The 20,395-nt window shown below is 52.6% G+C and overlaps 2 protein-coding genes across 2 annotated transcripts; one reads left to right on the top strand and one right to left on the bottom strand.

The window, feature by feature from the left end:
• Nucleotides 1–1,357: 1,357 nt before the first annotated feature.
• Nucleotides 1,358–10,140, bottom strand: SENP1 (SUMO specific peptidase 1). The gene is made up of 16 exons (XM_066337508.1): nt 9,833–10,140; nt 9,033–9,105; nt 8,821–8,917; nt 8,174–8,309; nt 7,827–7,930; nt 7,359–7,594; nt 7,008–7,062; nt 6,824–6,862; nt 6,633–6,717; nt 6,119–6,271; nt 5,669–5,800; nt 5,015–5,218; nt 4,194–4,273; nt 3,687–3,771; nt 3,196–3,291; nt 1,358–2,567 (listed from the first exon to the last, which is right to left on the bottom strand). The coding sequence occupies exons 1-16, from the start codon at nt 9,905–9,907 to the stop codon at nt 2,505–2,507; spliced, it is 1,713 nt and encodes a 570-aa protein (XP_066193605.1). The 5' UTR covers nt 9,908–10,140; the 3' UTR covers nt 1,358–2,504.
• Nucleotides 10,141–11,982: 1,842 nt separating this feature from the next.
• PFKM (phosphofructokinase, muscle) lies at nt 11,983–19,968 on the top strand. The gene is made up of 22 exons (XM_066337504.1): nt 11,983–12,175; nt 12,993–13,066; nt 13,150–13,227; nt 13,492–13,681; nt 14,319–14,484; nt 14,562–14,606; nt 14,693–14,801; nt 14,950–15,045; nt 15,126–15,218; nt 15,310–15,435; nt 15,694–15,758; nt 15,840–15,903; nt 16,244–16,390; nt 17,202–17,272; nt 17,362–17,449; nt 17,616–17,768; nt 18,166–18,330; nt 18,427–18,488; nt 18,707–18,818; nt 18,922–19,021; nt 19,414–19,519; nt 19,619–19,968. The coding sequence occupies exons 1-22, from the start codon at nt 12,085–12,087 to the stop codon at nt 19,764–19,766; spliced, it is 2,349 nt and encodes a 782-aa protein (XP_066193601.1). The 5' UTR covers nt 11,983–12,084; the 3' UTR covers nt 19,767–19,968.
• The last annotated feature ends 427 nt before the right edge of the window (nt 19,969–20,395 follow it).

Below are 20,395 nucleotides of genomic sequence, written 5' to 3'. Positions count from 1 at the left end.
ATCCCAAAAAAATAAATCAATCCAGGGAAAAAAAACTTTAAAAAACACCAAAAACACCTAAAATCCCCAAAAAACCCTGACCCTAGAAGGGATTTTTTGATGGGAGCTGGGCTGAGGGTCCCAAGGTTTGAAGGGAGATTGGGTTCAGGGATTTTTTGGGGATTTTTGGAGAGTTTTTTTGAGAGAAAAAACCGGAAAAAAACCCAGCAGGGCCGCGGGTTAATTAATTAATTAATGAGGCCTCGGGGCTATGGGGGATTAATGGGGTCGAGGGGGGGATGTGTCGTTAGGAGGAATTAGGATCAAGAGGCTCCTGGAGTGTGAGGACCCTGCCCCTGCTTGGGGTGAAAAATGACCCAAAATCACCCCAAGATTGGGGTTTGGGGGGAACAGCCCTGATCTGGATGCTTTGGGGGTGAAAAATGACCCCAAATTACCTTCAAACAACCCCAAAATTGGGGTTTGAAGGGTTAAAAATGCCATGCTTGGGGTTAGAATTGCCCTAATTTGGGTTAGCAATGACCCAAAATGACCCAAAAATGACCCCAAAAAGAACTAAATTGGGGTTGGGGGGGGCGGGTAAGATCTGACCTGGCTGCGCTTGGGGTTAAAAATTGCCCAAAATGACCCTAAACTGGGGGCTTGGAGGGGCAGCTTTCAATTCTGGGGTCTCTCAGCTCAGAATTTGGGGGCATCTTTGCTGGATTTGGGGCATTCGTGTCTGAATTTGGAGCAGGAATTCCTGTTTTGGGGCAGCTTTTTGTTTTGGGGCATTTTTCAGGGATTTTGGGGCATTTTCCTGGTTTTCAGTGTGCCGCTGCCTCCCCCAGGCAACACAGGGAGCTCCGTGTCCTGGATTTTGACTTTTGGAATCCCGGGAGAGCCGAGGTTTGCCTGGCACAGCCGCTGCCAACCCCAGCCCCACAAAGGGCGCTTTAATCACAAATCCCAGCTTTTTCTGGGAATTTTTGTAAAAATAGTGACAGATGCAGCCGGTGGAGGGGGGAAGGCGTGAAGGAACCTTTGTCACCCGATGGCGGGGAGGGAATTCCTGATGGGATCTGAGGGGGTTCCTGTGGAATTTGGGGTCATTTTCTACGAGGTTTTGGGGCATCTTCCTGGGTTTTGGGGCATTTCTACCAGGTTTTGGGACATCTTCCCTGGATTTTTCAGCATCTGCTTCAGATTTGGGACATCTTTCCCTGACTCTGGGGCATTTCCTGGATTTTGAGGCATGTTCCCTGGATTTTGGGACACTTTCCCTGATTTCTGCAGCTGAGGATGAACAACCCCAAACCCTTTTTCTGGGATTCCCACCCAAGGAGCACCAAGAGCAGGAAAATTCCACAGTTCCAGGTTTTTTTTTTTTTTTCAGATCTTTAATTCCAATAAAAGATAAAAAAAGTAGGAAAGAAATCTGGTATAAAACAGGGGAAGGAATTTGGAATCCAAAGGGAGAAAAGGGGTGGGAAAAAGAGCTCCAAAAGTTCGGGAATTTCGTATAAAACTTCAGATCCCAACTCGGGAAAAATAGAAAAAATACCCAACTCCTGCAGGAGAGGGAAAATACAAAAATTTGGGATTTCCCCCACTTTTCTTTTCCTTAAAAATCTTTTCTAGCACACAGAGCAAATCCAGAGGCTTGGGAAGCTCCAAAAAAAATCGGGAATAAATTAATCCAGGGAAAGGGGTGGGAAAAGCTCCCCAAATAATCCTGTGGCTTTTTATGGGAAAAATTGAAAAGATGCCAGAATTTTGGGGCTTTTCCCATGGTTCTGCAGTTCCTGCGATCTGGGATGTTGTTTTTTTTTCCTGGAAGAAGTGGGAAAAGCAGTTGGAAAAAGCAACAGGAGCTGCTGGGACGAAGCAGCCTGAAAGAAAGGGGAAAATTCAAAAAAATTCTCCAAAAATCCTGAATTTTCCTCAGGTTTTGGTGTGTAACCCTCAGAGAAGCAAAGTCTGGGTGTAAATCCAGAGTAATTCTGGCATTCTGGAGCTTAATCTCAGAAAAAATGGTGCCAAAAAGCAGGAATTTGGGAAGAAAAATTGGGAAAGGGATTTAAGCAGGAATTATTCCCAGGGATCTCAATCCAGGTCTTCTCATGGATAAAATCGCCAGACTTAGGGAGTGAGGTGGAAAAAATGGGAATGATCCCCAAAAATTCCCTCCAGAACCAAACCCTCCCCTTGCTTTTCCCAAATCTGGATTTTCCCAACCCAAATCCATGGAGGTACTTTTTCCTGAAAATCCACCTCCAAAAAGACCAAAATTCCCAAATTACCCCATCCCAGCAGACAGAAAAGCAAGAAAATCCATCCTGGAATCTCAGAAGAGGGAAAAAAACTCCAAAAAATCCCAACTGTGCTTCCAAACTTTTCTATTCCCCCCAAATCCGGGGTTTTTTTTTGGGAAGAGCAGGACCCGGAGTTCCTTGGCTGCATCCCGAGGAGAATCCCGGGATTCTTCTGATCCAAATCCATGGAATTTCAGGATTTTTCCAGCATCAGAGGAGCTTCCTGTGCAGGATTTCCCAGGCCATCCTCTTCCGGAAGTAGGGCATGTGTTGCTTTGGGAATTTTAGGGGGGGGGGGAATGGGAAAAAAAAGGGGATTTTGGTCAGGATTTGCTCATCCAGGGGCAAATTTTCCATGGAAAATCAGGGAAAAGGGGCAAATTTGGGGCTTTGGGACTGTGGGAATGGGGGAAAAGTGGGAATTTCTTGGGATTCAGGCAAAAAAAAAGTGGAATTTATCCTAGATTTTGCTGGGATTTTGCATTTTTGTGGCCCTAGCGGGTTTGGGATCTGAGGGAATTTGGGAATGTTGGGATCTGGGAATGCTGGAAGAGGGAAGTGGGATATTCCTGGAGGTTGGGAATGGGGAATAACCCAGGAATTCCTCGGGATTTTGGGGAAGAATGGGGGATTTGCCCCCGATTTTTGGGGAAATTTGAGGGATTTTTCCTGGCACTGGCAGTTGGGAGCTCTTCCCAGTGACCTGGGACAGGGATTTGGGGACAATTCCCTGTGGGGTGCTAGGAATAGGAAATAAAATGAGAATTCCTTGGGATTGGGTGAGAAACGCTGGAATTTCCCCCCAAATTTCACTGGAATTTTGGGGCTTTTCCTGGCCCTGGGGATTTGCAAGCTGGGGAATTTGGGAATGTGGGAATTGCAGCCCCTGGAATGTGGGTACCTGGGTGAAGTTGATGGGTTTGTCCTTGGAGATGCACTCGGCGTATCTGCAGGCAAACATCCCGCAGTCGCTGCCATTCATCTGCTGCGGGATCTCCTGCAGAAAAACAGGAATCAACATTCCCAAATTCCAGCATTCCCCAGTTCCCCCAAACCCCCAGGGCCAAGAAAATCCCCCAAATCCCAGTGAAATCTGGGGGAAAATCCGGTAGCAGCTCCTACTGGGAAAACCAGAAAGGTCTCAGAAATCCAGAATTTCTAGACAGGTCCCAGAATTCCAGGATTTCTTCTTTCTTCTTCTCCCACCTTCCCCAAATCCCACCTAAACCCTTCCCCTTGATCCTAGTTTCCCTGTGGAAAACTTCCTCTCTCAAGATTTGGGATTTGTTCCCTTCCTTTTCTTCCCAGGAATCAGTGAGCGAAAAGGGGACCCAAAAAGGGCTGGGAACCCATGGAAATTCCAATTTTTTTGGAATTCTGGGCTGTCCAAACCTGGCTTTTCTTGCTCAGCAGGGCCCATCCATTGGTGTCAAATTCCTTCCTTTTCTTATCCAAACTTTCCTGTTTCAGGTACTGCCTGTGGGTAAAGGAGCGGGAAAAGCTGGAATTTACGAAAAAATTGGAATTCTGAGGTTTTTTTCTGTTTGGCCATTCCCAAAGGGATTCAGGGTTGGGATTTACAAACTAATCCTCCCCCAAAAATCTAAATCAGGAGGAGAGGCCAAATCTCATGGGGAAAAAAAAAAAAAAAAAAAAAAAAAAAAAAAAAAAAAAAAAAAAAAAAAGAGGAAATTCCAGGGGAGAGCAACAATCTTCCAGATCCTGGAAGGGGAAAATGAGCTGAAAAACAGAGCCAAAAATTATTCTAAAGGAGCCCAAAAAATGACCCTAAAAGTACCTAAAAATTACCCTAAAAGAGCCTAAAAATGGACAAAGTTGGTGTTTTCAAGGCCGAGGAAGCAGCAGTGGGATTTTCCCAGGGGAAGGGATTTTACTCACAGCAGGATCCTGCAGGCCTCACTGTTAATCCCCCCCATGGAATCGTAGTAGGTTATGGTTTTTTTCCTGAAATCCACCACCTGCACAGAGAAAAGTTCCTTAAAATGGGCAGAAAAATCGGGAATTCTCCTTGCCAGCAAAATAAAAAAATCCAGGTTATTTCACACCAGAGAAGGATTTCCCCCAAGAAATCCCCATTTCCTGCCGTGATTTCAATCCCTGAACGTCTAAATCAGCCTCTCATATTATTATTATTATTATTATTACTATTATTGTTATTATTGTTACTATTCCTCCCACAGCTTTATGGGGATTTTGCCCCACCTCTCAAGGCCCCAGTCAGGGTGAGTATTGGTGCTTTCCCTCCCTATTCCCACGTCATTTGTGGTGGGAATTACCTCTTTTCCCTGGAATTAATTACCAATTCAAGCAGGAATTAGATAAATTGAGGAGGTTTTTGCTAAAGGAGCTGGAAATCCCTGCAGGATCCCAGGAGCCAGGGGAGGGGACAGGACAAAGGAGAGGGAAAGGTGAAGTATCTGTGGCCTAAATCTCTTTAACAAGATCCTGTGCCACCAGGAGCTGGTGGGAACAGGGAAATCAGATCTTCCCAAGGGAATAAATTCCCTGAAATGACCTCCAGGCTGAGTTTAAGGACTAAAAACCCCACATGAAGCTGCTCCTACCTTTGTTATTTCCCTTTAAACTCAGATTTGAGCCACACACACAAAAGTTTTCCCCTCAGCATCACCAAAAAGCAACAAAAATTGGGCCCTAAATCTCAAAGGGAAGATTTTTTCTTTGATAATTCAGGCACTCACAGCCAGGCACCAGTGCACTCCCAGGTGGATGGGCACCAGGAGCAGATCCACAGAGAAAATATCCACTTTTTTTGTCCATCTTTTCACTGCCTGGTACCCCGCAGTCTTTAATTTGGTGAAGAAAAAGGTGTTGAAGGCGTGGACTGCAGGCAAATCCTTCTCCTTGCTCCTCTCCATCAGCAAATTCATGTAGAAATTGATGATCTGGGAAAAGAGACAGGATTTTTGATTTTTTAATAGCTTTTATTATGGGATTCAGATTTATATTTGACCCGGTGTAAAGTTAGGGAACAAACCCCCAAAAAAGGAGATTTGCATTAAAATCTTCAAAAAACCCACGGGGCTTTGCAATAGCTCCACAGTATGAAAACATTCCAGAAAAAACCTGAAGATTTTTAGGAATTTGCCTTTATTTAAGTCTGTATTTAAGATTTACTTGTTGTTTAACCTGTTCACATCAATCCCATCCTCCCACTATCATTATTCCCCCACATAAATGAAATTATTTTTATTTTACAGAGCTCTCCCCATGGATTTATTACTTCAGGGTGGGAATATCAACCCACAAATTCCCCTCCCCAGCACCAAACTCATCTGTTTTTTCCTTCCAAACTGCTGGGAATGAGTGGAAAATGAGAGTATTTGGGTTTTCACCTCATCGTTGAGCCAGTTAAGGTTGTTGAGGGTCTGGATGTCCTTCCTGGTGATGGTCAGGCGGAAAGCTTCGCTCAGCACCTCATCCTGGTTCCCTCCTCGGAAAAGGCTCTTGATTTCCTTCTCCATTTCCTACACGGAGAGGAGGCACAATCCCTGCTTTTCCTGACCCCAAATCCCCCCAGATTTAACCCCAAATTCATTCTATGCCTCTTAAACCACCATTCCCTCCTGGGAAAAGGCTCTTGATTTCCTTCTCCATTTCCTGCAGACAGGGGAGGCAGAATTCCTGCTCTTCCTGACCCCAAATTCCCACAGATTTAACCCTCAATTCATCCTTTGCCCTTAAACCACCAACTCAAGGCGAACAGGCTGCAGGGGGCTCCATTCCTGCGCCCAAATCCCAGGAACCCCGTTGATCTTCCCCTCTATGCTGGCTGCCAGCTCCACCTCGGTGATCTCGGGGAATTCCTCGTCCCCCTGGCCAGGCCGGCCTCGCTCCGGCCCCTCCGGCCCCACGGACACCGGGATCTCCTTCTCCAGGGGAACCCTCAGGTGAAGATCCACCAGGTCCTGCACCGAGCGCTCCCGCTCCTGGAGACGCTGTGGGAGCAGAGATTTGGAATGACACATCTGGGATCAGGGAAAAGGAGGATTTAGGACCAATAAAATCGGGAAAAATCTCTGGGATCGTGGAATTAACCCTTCCAGAGTCACCCAACCCCGTCCCCGGGTATCACATCTGCATTTTTTCCCCATTTCCATGGATTCTGACCTTTTTTCCAAGCCCAGACAACCCTCCCAGTGCCAAAATTTCCCCTAATTTCCAATCTGGGACAACATTCCCTCTTATCTTTGCTGTTTATGCCAGGATTGGGAGGCACAAAGACCTCAAAAAGACTTGATTTTTCCCGTTTTACCCCCGATTTTCTTAATCCAGGGAGTTTTTACATGTAATTCTCACCTGGCTCTGGAGCTGCAGGGCCAGTGCTTTCTGCTCCTCAATTTGCCTCCACCTCTCTCGCGCTCGGGAATCATAGACACTAGTCCTGGAAAAGTCAGAATTTTCATGGAAAAAGTGATTTAAAAAAATCAGGATTTTGGTTTTCCCGGCCCCAAAACCCCAAGAAAAGGCAGCAGAGAATATTAACTCACAGCTCTTTGATCCATAGCTCGGCCTGGAAAAAGGGGAGGCTGGAAAGAGGGAGAAAGGAGGGTTGGAAATGATCAAAAATCCCAGAATTTCCCCTGAATTCCCAAAGTCTCACCCAGTACCTCTTTATTGTCACCTCCCTGTGTCCCAAAAACCCCAAAAATTCCCTCATTTCCCACCCCTTACCTTGGAGCTGGAGTCCTGGAATCCTTGACCTTGAGCAAAATGACTGAATCTGACCCTAAAATTGGGAAAAATTCCTGGAATATGGTCTCCCTCAATTCCCACTCCAAATCCTGCCCGATCCCGAATAAAAACTCTGGATTGGCCGCAGAATTTAAATCCCTTTCCCACTATTTAGGATTTGGTTTTTATTTTGTTTGGGATTTGGGGGTTTTTTTTGGGAGATTTTTTTAAAAATTAATTTCAGATTTTTGGGGTTTATTTGGCTTTTTGTTGCTGTTGTTTTATTTGGGTTTTGGATATTTTGGGGAGATTTCTTGGGGCCATTTTCCTGAAATTCTGAGGAATCTTTACCTTCACTCTGCGCCCCGGCCACCGGCTCCTCCTCCCGCTGCTGTGGGGCCACGGAATTCTGGGGCTGGAACCCCCCGGGAAAGCCTGGAGAGGGGCCCAGGGGAGCATTCTGGGAATTCTGGGGTGGCTCCGAAGGATGTGGAACAGGACCTGGAATTTTGGGAATTTCCAGTGCCTCGGGATCATCCCTGGGAGCCTCTTGGGGCAGGGAGGGGCCAGAACGGGGACAGCGGGAGCTGCAAAACAAACACACAAACAAACCCAGTTAGGGAAATTCCCAGAGAAAGACTGGAGATTTGGGATTTGGGGAGAAGTTTTGGGATGTTTTGGGATTAGGAAAGAGTGTTTTCAGAGGTCCGAGATTTGGGCAGGGTCTTTGGTGCTTTTCTGGGATTTGGGGGGGCGTTTAGGGATTCTTTGAGATTTGAGACAGGGTTTTGAGGATTTTTTGGGATGTTCCTGACTCACAGGTGGAAGGGGAGCAGTGGGGAGGGTTTGCAGCTGGAGAATCTCTTCCCGGTCACCATCTGCAGCAGCTGCCGGTAAATCTCCCGCTCCTCCTCCCTCACGGTCTGCAGGGAAAGACCATGGAAAAAATCCCTGTCAAAACCTTGGAATTTGCTGATCCCGAGGAATTTCCCCAAATTCAGGGGTCTGGTGAGATCCCATGAAGGCAATACTGAGAAAAACCTCAAAAAAATGGGATTTAGGGCTGGAAAACCCCAGCAGTGCCCCCAGCTCTGCCTGAACCCCCCCCCCCAGATCCTAAACCCCCCCAGGGTTTCCTGGGATTTCCCTGTTCCCTGCCCCGTCACCTCCTCAGCTGCACTCAGGAATCGCCTCGGGGCCTTTTTGGGGCTGCGGCGGCTCCAGGAAGGGCTTGGGGCTGGTTTGAGGGGGAAAGAGGCTCCATGGAGGGCAGATTTCCCCCCAAAAGTGCTGGAATTCCCGCTGGAAGGAGGGAAAAAACACCTCAGGTTTGTTTGCTGCAAATCCCGCAGATGGGTTTAAAATCCCAAATTAAAAAACAAAAACAAAAACAAAACAAACAAACAAAAAACCAAAAGATTGCACAAAAAGAGAAATAAAATGCCCCAAAATTCAAAATGAAACCCCAAAGAACCCTCAAAATCCCAAATAAAATCCCCATCCCTCCCCACCAAAAAAACCCAAATCCCACTCCTCTCAAAATCACCCCCCCAAATTTTTAAAAAGCCAAAAATTACAACCACCACCAAAAAATCTCAAAAATCCTCCCCCAAAAAACCAAAATCTCAAATAAAACCTGCTGAAAAATCCCCCACAAAAAAAGAAATTAAAACCCAAAAAATTCCCAAGACTCTCCAAAAAATCCCAAAATAAACCCCAAAGAAACCTTCAAATCACAAAACTCCAAAATCCCAAATAAAACCCCACAAAAATATCATATAAACCCCACAAATCTGGGATCTGCTGCACCCACCTGGAATTTTTCCGGGTCTCCAGGAAGGAGCCTCGGCTCCCTCGGGGCTTGGAGCTCCTCCATTGCCCATTGGCTCCCACAGATCTTTCGTGAATTTCTGAAGGGAAAAAAATTTGGGAATTCCCAAAAAAACAACCCAAATTTCCCCTTCCCCAGAAGCTGTTTTTAGGGAAAAAAAGCCCCAAATCCCAAATTCCAGAGGGAAAACTCACCTGGGGCGTAGCTGAGGGAGCAGGAGGAGTTCCCAGCAGGGCAGGAGAAGCTGCTGAGTTTAGGGGCGAAAAACTGGGAAAAAAGAGTGGAAAAATTCAAATAATTTTGTTAGAAGTGGGAAAATGTCAGGGAAGAATGCAGGAAAATTATAGGGAAAAGCAAAGGGTGTTCCCAGGGTTGGCTGGGAATGGTGGCAAGAATTCACAACTCCTAAAGTTCATGATTCCCAAAATTCCCAATTCCAAAAATTTATAATTTCCAAAATTCCCAATTCCTAAGGTTTGCAATTCCTAACAATCACAACTCACAAAATTCCCAACTCCCAAAAAGGAAAACTCCTTAAGTTCACAATTCCTAAAACTCCCAATTCCCCAAACTCACAGCTCCTAAAGGTCACAACTCCCAAATTTTATAGAGAGAATTTATGGAGCAGAAAGAACCCCAAAACCGTTGGAAAAATCCTGAATTTCTCAGTTCTGTCGGCAGCTCCGGGCTCGGGGTGGATCCCACACTTGGGCTCCCCATTCCCGGCAAATTCCAGGCGGATTTCCCACGTCAGGAACCGAGAAAACCCAAATCCGAGTTTAGGATTTGACTTCTGGGGTCTTCAGGCTGAGCTGTCCCAGAGAAACGGCAGCTGAGAAGTGTCCCAGGAGCACTCTGGGATGGGACAATGGCCCCAAGTATTTCCCAAATCGCCTTCCCGCCCAGATCCTGCTGCAATTCCGTGAGGGGAGGGCCCGGGGCGGCTCCGGCCCGAGGGAATGCACCGGCCCCGCGCCCGCTCCCCGCTTCGCACCTTGCTCTCGGGGCCGAAGCCCTTGAAGGCCGGGCCCTGTCGGGCCCGCGCCGCCTCCCGGGCCTCCATCCTCATCGGGGGCAGCGCCTCCGCCTCGTCCGCGGGCAGCGGCGGAACCGGGCAGGGGGAAAAGCCGGCGGCGGCGGAGGACGGTGTGAGGGCAGCGGACGGGAAAGGAGCGAGGTCCGGGAGCGGAGCAGGGCCCGAAGCCGCCGCCGCTTCGCTCCCCTCAGCCGGTCCGGCTGCCGACCGGAAGCGGAAATGGGACAGGAAGCGTCCCGAGCGCGCGGTTCTCCCGGGCTCGGCGGCGGCAGCGAGGAGGTGGCGGAAGCGGAAGTGAATGCTGGGGGTGATGCGCCGCCGGAAGTTGCGCTAGAGAAGGGAAGGAGAAGCGCATTGCTGGGAGAAGAGAGCGCCTCTGGCGGCTTGGAGGTCCAAGGTGCCAGCGCAGAGAAACCCCTCTGGATGGGGGGGTGTGACCCTACAAGGGGGTCACTCTGTGCTGGGTGGTCATGGGGGCTGTGACCCTATAAGGGGTCACCCTGTGGGGAGGTGCTACCCCATAGGACATCACTCTGTGAGGATGTCATCCTCTAGGGGATCATTCTGTGTGTATCCCATTACAGCCGGTCCCTACAGCTGATCCCATCACAGTGGATCCCATTACAGCTGATGCAATTCCAGTTTCTCCCTACGGTCAGTCCTGCTACAGCTGCTCCCTACATACAAAACTGTTACAGCCGATCCCATGATAGCGGATCCCACTAGAACCGATCCCATTACAGTCAAACCCAGAACGGCTGGACCCTACAGCCAATCCCATTACAACTGATCCCATAATAGCTGATGCCATTACAGTCAATCCAATAATAGCCGGTCCCTGCAGCCGATCCCATTACAGCCGATCCCGTTGCCCCGAACTCATTACTCCGATCCCATTACCCCGATCCCGTTACACCATTCCCCGCGGCCAGTCCCAGGTCCCAGCCTGTGTCCCCGCGCTGCCCTCGGGCTATGGTGGCGGTCCCGGTGTCGCCGGCGCTGTCCCCGGGGCTGGGCCGGCTCCTGGCCCCGGCCGCGCTCTCCTTGGCCGCGTTCCTCCTCCTCCTCCTGGCCTTGCTCCCCCCCGCCCCGGGCCGGCGGCGCCCCGCAGGTCAGTGCTCCCACGGGCAGCTGGGACTGGCACCAGGTACGCCCGCCGACCGGGACCGGCACCGAACTGGAGCCGGGGATGGCAGCGGCAGGGAAAGGGGACTGGGACCCAGTAAGGAAAGTAGAGCAGATCCCACTGGGAACAGCGACCGGGACCAACAGTGGCCCCGGGCTGGGACCAGCAATGCCCCCGCACCGGGACTGGTGATGAACTGGAACCAGTCATTGAGAAGTACTGGAATCAGCAGGGAACAGGGGCTGGGACCAGTAAACGCCTCCAGACTGGGACGGGCAGGGAACCGGAACCGGGAGAGGCAGTGGCATGGAACGGGGACTGGAACCAGTAAGGAAAGCAGTCTGGAACCAGTGAAGAGCGCAGAACATGTCCCACAGGGAACAGACCCTGGGAGTGGTAAGGATGGACTGGGACCAGTAGGGAAGATAAATTTGCTCCAGTAAGGAAGGCAGACCAGTAAACACAGAGAATAGAGACTGGGACAAACAGGGAATGCAGACTGGAATCAGCAAGGACAGAGCAGCATCAGTAAGGAGGACATACTGGCCTCCTTACAATCCCGAACATCAGTAAGGAGCGCAGAGCAGCTCTCACAGGGAATATGGACTGGAACCAGTCAGAACAGAGGGGCATCAGTAAGGAGGGGAGAGCAGTAACCACAGGGAATGCAGCAGACTAGGACTAGTAGAGACAAACTGGAACCAGTAAGATAGAGCAGCTCCTGCTGGGAACAAGAAATAGGACCAGTGAGGACAGACTGGCTCCGCCTAAGGAGAGATTGGGACTGCTGAGGACTGGCACCAGTAAGGACAGAGTGGGACCGCTAGAGAACAGAGACTGAGACCAGTAAGGAGGACAAACTGGCCCCAGTAAGGAGTCCCCCAGCGCCCCCCCCCCCCCCCCCCGCCCCTAGCGGGAGTGTCCGGGCGGTGGCACGGGGCTGTCCCGATGTCCCCGTCCCCGTGTTCCTCCCCCAGCGGTGCCACTCTGCGCTGGCAGCACCACCCGGAGGGGCAGAGACGCGCTTCCCGCATTGGGATTTGCCCGAATTTCCCGAATTTCCCGATTTTTTCCAGACAGGAGAATGCCTCCGAGCCCCGCGGGAGCCCGGCACCCCGAGACCCTGGGGGCCGGCAAAGCCATCGCCGTCCTCACCTCCGGGGGGGACGCGCAAGGTAAGGGGACCCCAAAATCCCAAATCCCCAGGATCCCAAATCCCCCCAACCCCAAAACCCCCGGGATCCAAACCCCCGCCCCAAATCCCCCCGAATTTTTCCCTGTTGCCCCCAAAACTCCTCAAATCCCCCGGGATCCCGAAATTCCTGGGATCCCAAAACCCCCGCTCCAAATCCGCCCGAAAATTTCCCCCAATCCTTAAAAATCCCCTCTCCCCAAATCCCTAAACAGGCTCCTTTTGGGGTAAAAAAATGTGATTTTGATCCCCCAACAGACAGGGTTTTCCTTGGATTGGGGTTTTGGGAATGACCTTGGGGGCATTTTGGGGTCGAGCGGAGCTCGGGGAGAGTTTCGTGACGCCGGGGAAAAACAACGGTGGCAAAATTCGGGGAGGTGACTCCACGGGGACACTGGCAGCACTTTGGCACTGAGCCAAAATAATCGGGCTTGCTCAAAATTTCAGGGATTCATCCCCAAATTTAGAAGTTTTCGGGAGTCCCAAGCATGTGCGGCAGATGGACATTGGGGGGTGCCAGGTCAGGGGCCCCCCCCGGAGTGTCCCCTCCCCCCCCTCCCCCGTGTTTGTCACCCGCGTCAGGCGCTGCCACCAAAGGTCACCGGGGCAAAAATAACCCAGGGGGTGGCAGCTGCGAGCGGGGAGACAGGGGGAGGGGACGGGGGGACGGATTTGGGGTGTCCCCAAAGGGGTGGCAGCTGGGGACAGGGGGGGGGGAGAGACGGAGATGACAACTTTGGGGGTGGCTTTGGGAGCGGCAGGTGTCCAGGGGGGGACAGAGTGACAGCGATGTCCCGCAGGGATGAACGCGGCCGTGCGCGCCGTGGTGCGCGTGGGGATCTACACCGGGGCCAAGGTGTTCTTCGTGTATGAGGTCAGTGCCAGCCCCAGTCTCAAAATTCCACATCCCCACCCTGAAATTTGGGAAAAGGTGTCATTTAATCACTGTCCCCCCAGGGCTATCAGGGGCTGGTGGATGGCGGCGACCACATCAAGGAGGCCACGTGGGAGAGCGTGTCCATGATGCTGCAGCTGGTGAGGGACACGGACAGTGACAGGGGGACACAGGGACAGAGGGACACTGGAGGATCTCCGCCCTGGCTGGGGGGGAACTGGGTGTGCTCCTCACGGGGCCCAGTTTGTCCCTCACTGGTCCTAGTCTGAGCCCGGGCTCTACAAAAAATGACCCAACCCAGAACTAGGATGGGGGGACGGACACACGGTGTACACAGGAATGGGTGGATGGGCAGAGGGGTGGACGGACACAAGGACGGACAGACAGCCCCTCGCCGTCCCCAGGGCGGCACGGTGATCGGCAGCGCCCGCTGCCAGGATTTCCGCGCCCGCGAGGGGCGGCTCCGCGCCGCGCGGAACTTGGTCAAGCGCGGCATCACCAACCTGTGCGTGATCGGCGGCGACGGCAGCCTCACCGGCGCCGACACCTTCCGCGCCGAGTGGGGCGGGCTCCTGGCCGAGCTACTCAAAACCGGTACGGGGGAGGGACTCCGGGGGAGCCCTGCAACCACGCCGGGGTGAGGGAGAGGGTGAGGGTCAAAAGAGAAAAGTTTGGTTTGAAAAGCACACAAAAATTCGGGTTTTGGCACAGAAAAAAATGCAGAGTTTTTCCCTAATAATGGAAGTTTAGGCACTTTTGCTTTCCAAGGGGACATTTTGGAGGGGGGACACAGAGAGAACATGGGTGTGGAAAGGTTTGGTTCCAAATCAGGATGTGAAACTCAAAATGTAGGGTTTTTTTCCCCCTAATTATGGAGATCTGCGGCACCGTCAAAGACGTTTAAGGGGGAACACAGAGAGAAAAGAGGGTGTGGTACAAAAAATCAGGGTGTGGCACTCAAAAACTTGGGGTTTCCCCCCAAAAGGGAGATTTGTGGCACCTATTCCCCCTAAGGGGACATTTTGAGTGGGGTCCCACATCAGGAAAAGGGGGCGTGGAAAGGTTTGATTCCAAAGAAGTTTTGGTTCCAAAATCAAGGTGTTCTACACAAAAATATGGGGTTGTGTCACCCAAAGCTGAGCATTTTTCCCCCAACAATCCCTGTGACACCTCTACCCCCTGAGTGACTATTTGGGGGTAATGTCCCCCTCCTGCCCGTCCCCTTCCCCAGGTGGCATCACGGCTGAGGAGGCTCAGCGCTCGAGCCACCTGAACATCGTGGGCATGGTGGGCTCCATCGACAACGACTTCTGCGGCACCGACATGACCATCGGCACCGATTCGGCGCTGCACCGCATCATTGAGATTGTGGATGCCATCACCACCACGGCGCAGAGGTGACAGGGACATTCTCATTGTCCCCAAACCCCCAGTGTTCCTGTTTCGGGTGGGTGAAACTTTCTTTTCCCCACAGCCACCAGAGGACTTTTGTGCTGGAGGTGATGGGACGGCACTGTGGGTACGTCCTGGTGGCATCTGAGAGGGTTCTTGTCACCCCAAAAATAGAGAGAAGTGGCTCAAAAGCCATTTTTGACCCCATTTCAGGTACCTGGCACTGATCACGGCCCTAGCCTGCGGCGCCGATTGGGTTTTCATCCCTGAGGCACCCCCTGAGGATGACTGGGAGGAGCACCTGTGCAGGAGACTGACTGAGGTGGGAGGGAGGGATGGACACTGGGGTGGACACACGGAGGGAGGGGGGAAGAGATGGACACAGGGATGGACAGATGGATGGATAGATGGATGGATGGAGTGAGGATCTCCCCGTCCTGATCCCTGTTGTCACTCCATGTTCCCCCCAGACCCGTGATGGTGGCTCCAGGCTCAACATCATCATTGTGGCCGAGGGCGCCATTGACAAGCACGGCAAGCCCATCACCGCGGACGACATCAAGACTGTGAGAGGGGACATGAGGGACACTCCCCTTTTCTCCCCCCTTTTTGGGGCCAGTCCCAGACATCTCCTGTGTCCCCACAGCTGGTGGTGAAACGTCTGGGGTATGACACCAGAGTGACCATCCTGGGCCATGTCCAGCGTGGAGGGACCCCCTCAGCCTTCGACCGCATTCTGGTGGGCACCCCCTTCCTCACTCTGGCTCCAAATGAGGGGACCTGGAGGTGACAGGCCCCCCAGGAGGTGACACCCCCTTGTGTCACCTTAGGGCAGCAGGATGGGTGTGGAGGCCGTGATGGCGCTGCTGGAGGGGACACCAGACACGCCTGCCTGTGTGGTCAGTCTGTCTGGCAACCAGGCCGTGCGCCTGCCCCTCATGGAGTGTGTCCAGGTGGTGAGTGGGGATAGGATGACACTAAGAATGGCCCCAGACCCAGCCCAGGGATGGTTCCCACTCCTGAAATGTCACCAAACCCTCCAGAGAGTGACCCCAAACCTGCCCCAGGGATGGATCCCACCCCAGGACATCCCATTCCATCCCAATCCCACTCAGAACAGTCCAATCCTACCTGGGACACCAATTCCATCCCAGGATACCCCAATCCCATTCAAGAAACCCCAATTCCACCCCAATCCCCATCTGTGCCCCCAGACCAAGGATGTCACCACAGCCATGAACGAGAGACGCTTCGAGGACGCAGTGAAGCTGCGGGGCCGGTGGGTGGCACCTCTCTGTCCCTGTCCCTGCACCCCAATGTCCACAAAATGTCCCAACCCCCAAATTTCCCGCATTTTTAGGAGCTTCCAGAACAATTGGAACGTGTACAAGCTGCTGGCTCACATCCGCCCGCCTGCCACCAAGGTAGGGGGCACTGGGGAGGGCACAGACAGGGGCCCAACCCAGGACATCCAAATCCCATCCCAGAACACCCCAATTCCATCCCAGGACACCCCAGGGATGGATACCACCCCAATCCCATTCCAATCCAACCCAAATCTCACCCAGGATACCCCAAACCTACTTCAATCCCTCCCCAGGACACCCCAACCCTGCCACTGTCCCCAAGTCCACCTCAGCCATGTCCCCTATCCCCACAGACTGGTTACAAAACTGTCCCCAATGCCACCCCAGTCTACCCCAATCTCACTGCTGTCCCCAAGGCCCACTGACCCCTGTCCCTGTGTCCTGTTGCTGTCCCTAGAGCGGGTACACAGTGGCCGTGATGAACGTGGGCGCTCCGGCTGCGGGGATGAACGCGGCCGTGCGTGCCACTGTGAGGATCGGCCTCATCCACGGCCACCGCATGCTGGCCGTGCACGATGGCTTTGAGGGGCTGGCCTTTGGGATGGTGAGATCCTGAAGGGAATGGGCTTTGAGATGGGGAGATCCTGCAGGGAATGGGATTTGGGATGGGGAGATCCTGCTGGAAATGGGGTTTGGGATGGATTCGAGGTGCTGGCATTCCGGATGGTGAGAGTCCTATGGGGGAAAGGAGTTGGGATGGGGAGATCCCTGCAGGATAAAGGAGTAGGCAGGGCATGGCAGATTTGAAGGGCTGGATTTTGAGCTGGTGAGATTCCTATAGGGAAAAGGGGTGGGAAAAAGGGGTAGGGAGCGCAGGATAGGTTTGAAGGGTTGGATTTTGGGAGGTGCAGATCCCAGAGGGAAAAGGGGGGTGCTCAGGAGTGGACACCAGCTTTTGGGATGGGGAGATTCTTGTGGGGAAGTGGGGGTGGAAAAAGGGAGAAGCGTGGGATGGGTTTGAGGGATTGGAAACAGTTTGAAGGGTTGGGGAATGTGGAGATACCAGTGGGAAAATAGAGTAGGAAAAGAGTTTGGGAAATGCAGGATGGATTTTGGGATGGGGTGATCCCTGTGGGAAAAGAGTGCAAGAAAAGGGCCTGTGAATGGGGCAGTTGTGGCCCTGCAGGGATGGGGATTCCTCAGGAATTCCTCAGGATGGGGGTGTTTAACCCCTGTCCAAACCCCAGCCCTGCTATGGGTCTGATCTGCTGCTGTCCAGGAGCCAGGGAACATTGTGTGATGCCCTGAGAGAGCTGAGGGAACATTGTGTGACCCCAACGTCACTCTGATAGGGCTGAGGGGAACCAGTGTGACCCCAAATCCTTCTACCCCATTAACCCTGTTTTTACCCCCAGGTGGAGGACATCAGCTGGAATGCTGTAGGCAGCTGGACAGGGCTGGGAGGATCCAAACTGGGCACCAAGAGGTGATTCCCCCCACTGTGTGGGTTCATTTGGGGTCCCTCTGGGGTACCCACTCTAGTCAGACTCATCCAGGAGGGTTTCCCCTTCCCAGGACCCTGCCCAAAAAATATTTCGAGGAGATCAGTGCCAACATCAACAAATTTGGGATCCATGCGCTCATCATCATCGGTGGCTTTGAGGTCAGCGGGCTGTGGTCAGGGCGGGGTCAGTGTCCCCCTGCTGTCTACCAGGCATTCACAGGCAGCTTGGAGCTGGTGGAGGGCTGAGTCCAGTCAGGGTGTGGTCAGTGTCCCCACTGTCCCTCTCCTCTCTGCATTGTCTCCTGATGTCCCCATTGTCCCCCAGGCGTTCATGGGTGGCCTGGAGCTGGTGGAGGGCCGGGCACGCTTTGAGGAGCTCTGCATCCCCCTGTGCATTATCCCTGCCACCGTCTCCAACAATGTCCCTGGCTCTGACTTCAGCATCGGTGCCGACACCGCCCTCAACACCATCACCACCGTGAGACCTCAAATACTCCCCTAAATCCTGGTCATCCCAAACACCATCACCACGGTCAGACCCTGATCCTATAGCCTCTGATCCCAAACACCATGACCACAGCGAGATCCCAAATCCTGTATCCCATATCCCTCCTGATCCCAAACACCATCACCATAGTGAGACCCCAGCAGAAGTCCCCCAAATCCCCTGATCCCAAAGCACTTCTCCCACCACCATCACCACACTGAGACCCCGATGAGATTCCCCCAACTCCCCTGACCTTAACCCCCCTTTCCTGACCCCAAACCCTGCCCTATTTCAGATGTGTGACCTGATCAAGTGATCTGTGGCGGGCATCCAAAATCCCCTGACCCTAAATCCCTTTTCCTGACCCCAAATCCTGTCCCCATTGCAGACGTGTGACCTGATCAAGCAGTCGGCCGCAGGCACCAAGCGTCGTGTGTTCATCATTGAGACCATGGGTGGCTTCTGTGGCTACCTGGCCACCATGGCCGGGCTGGCGGCTGGTGCTGATGCTGCCTACATCTTTGAAGAGCCCTTCAGCAGCCGCGACCTGCAGGTGGGGACAGCCGTCTACCTGTCACCAGGGTCACCAGGGTGGTGTGGAATGAGTGGGTTTCCATTCCTGACCCCACTTCCATTCCCAACCCTGCAGGCCAACGTGGACCACCTGACGGAGAAGATGAAGACCACGGTGAAGAGGGGGCTTGTGCTCAGGTGGGGCCCAGCTTTGGAAGGAAGACTTGGAGGTGACCGTGTTCACCCCCATGGGGATTTGGTTTGGAATTAGCAGAATTGGGGTCTCACTGTTTCTGCTGTTGGGTTAGGGATGGAAGATCTGGGAGTCCCACCACAGTGCTGGTGTTTGGGATCAGTGGAATTGTTCAGGATGGGGTGAATTGTGGGATTTGGGCCTGATCCTGTCCCTGCTGTAGGAATGAGCGCTGCAGTGAGAATTACACCACAGATTTCATCTACAACCTCTACTCTGAGGAGGGGAAAGGAGTCTTTGACTGCCGGAAAAATGTCCTGGGGCACATGCAGCAGGTGGGAATTCCCTGGGAATGGAGTAAGGGTTTGGGAATTCCCCTGGGAACAGGATCAGGGCTTGGGGGATTTCCCTGGCTCATCCAGGATTCTCCTGGTGCAGGGAGGCAGCCCCACCCCCTTTGACCGGAATTTTGGAACCAAGATGGGCGCCAAGGCCGTGGCCTGGATCACTGGGAAGATCAGGGAGTGCTCCCGGCATGGTGGGTGCTGCTGGAGAGGAGATCCCAAAGGGACCCCCGAGTGACACTATGTTCCCGAAATATTCCTCAAAAGCTCTCCCATGGATTCTAGAGGGTGCTCCGTGTTCCTGGATGATGCCAAATATTCCCCATCTCCCCTCCAATGTTCCCAGAAGGTCCCAAATACTCCCAACATTCTGTTCCTGGAAGGTCCCAAACATTCCCCACCTACCCTCCCATGGGTTTTCCCCTCCAGGAGCATCCCAAACATTCCCAACCCTTGCTCCAGGAGGATCCCAAACATTCGCAACTTTCCCTCCCACTTGTTCCCCCATTCCTGAAGATTCACAAACATTCCCAGCCTTCCCTCCCACATCCCTGGAGGTTCCCACACATTCCCGTATCCCTTCCAGGCCGGATCTTTGCCAACACGGCTGACTCTGCCTGCCTGCTGGGGATGCGCAAGCGCAGCCTGGTGTTCCAGCCCATCGCTGAGCTGCGCCAGCAGACGGATTTTGAGTGCGTGTCCCTCCCTTCCCCACCCTGGGAAGGTGGGACAAAGCCTGGGATGCTGCCCCAGGGATGTCACCAGCCTGTCTGTGTCCTGTCCCCCCTCAGGCACCGCATCCCGAAGGAGCAGTGGTGGCTGAGGCTGAGGCCCATCCTCAAAATCCTGGCCAAGTACAACATCGAGCTGGACACATCAGAGACGGCGCACCTGGAGCACCTGACCCGCAAGGTCCTGGTCCCTGAGGCCACCGTGTGACAGGGACAGTGGCCACTGCCAGCCCTGGGGAACCCCAAAAATCCCTTTTTCCCACTTGGGGCCTTTTGGGGCTTCTTGGGGATTTTGGGAAGTGGTCCCCAAGGAATGGTATGATGAGTTGAGGATGGGTGGTGGAGGTTGAGGTTTTTAGGGTTAAAAGTCACAAAATATAGATGTTTCAATAAATCCAGTGCTTGTCCAAGTGCTCCAGGTCTCTGTGAATCCATGGAAAGGTGAGCCTGGATCCCACTGACCCCAAATCCCTCCTGATCCTTAGGATTTCACTACCCAGTATAACAGAGAGGGATAAAAGAGGTGGTATTTGAGGTTTCAACCCCAAGTTCCTCCCAGAAAAAAGTGACAGTTTTTATCGGCTTGGTTTCACCTTGGAGAGCTGCTCTTCCATTGGACCCTGGAATAGATTCCAAGAAAACCCCCAAACCAACACCAAAGGGTGAATTCCTGATGGGAAACCTCAGGAAGAGCTTGAGGAGGTAGAAGGGAAGCCCTCAGCTCCACATGGAACTCTCTTTGGAGAAGATTTCCTTGGCCCACAAGAATTCCAGCCCTGCAACATTTCAGTTTTTGAGGTGGTTTCACTCTTGATACAGGATAAAAACTATGGATAA

This window comes from Sylvia atricapilla, chromosome 29, assembly GCF_009819655.1.
Source record: "Sylvia atricapilla isolate bSylAtr1 chromosome 29, bSylAtr1.pri, whole genome shotgun sequence".
Taxonomy (NCBI): domain Eukaryota; kingdom Metazoa; phylum Chordata; class Aves; order Passeriformes; family Sylviidae; genus Sylvia; species Sylvia atricapilla.
This window is presented reverse-complemented; position numbering and strand designations above follow the sequence as displayed.

Excerpts from the sequence above, each read along its gene's own strand:
- PFKM (XM_066337504.1), top strand. The coding sequence starts at position 12,085 with ATGCCTCCGAGCCCCGCGGGAGCCCGGCACCCCGAGACCCTGGGGGCC. Across the intron at positions 14,485-14,561 it reads ATCACCACCACGGCGCAGAG|CCACCAGAGGACTTTTGTGC; the intron begins GTGACAGGGACA and ends TTTTCCCCACAG. Across the intron at positions 17,450-17,615 it reads TCATCATCGGTGGCTTTGAG|GCGTTCATGGGTGGCCTGGA; the intron begins GTCAGCGGGCTG and ends ATTGTCCCCCAG.
- SENP1 (XM_066337508.1), bottom strand. The coding sequence starts at position 9,907 with ATGAGGATGGAGGCCCGGGAGGCGGCGCGGGCCCGACAGGGCCCGGCC. Across the intron at positions 7,931-8,173 it reads TCCTGAGTGCAGCTGAGGAG|ACCGTGAGGGAGGAGGAGCG; the intron begins GTGACGGGGCAG and ends CTTTCCCTGCAG. Across the intron at positions 6,863-7,007 it reads TCCAGGACTCCAGCTCCAAG|CCTCCCCTTTTTCCAGGCCG; the intron begins GTAAGGGGTGGG and ends CCCTCTTTCCAG.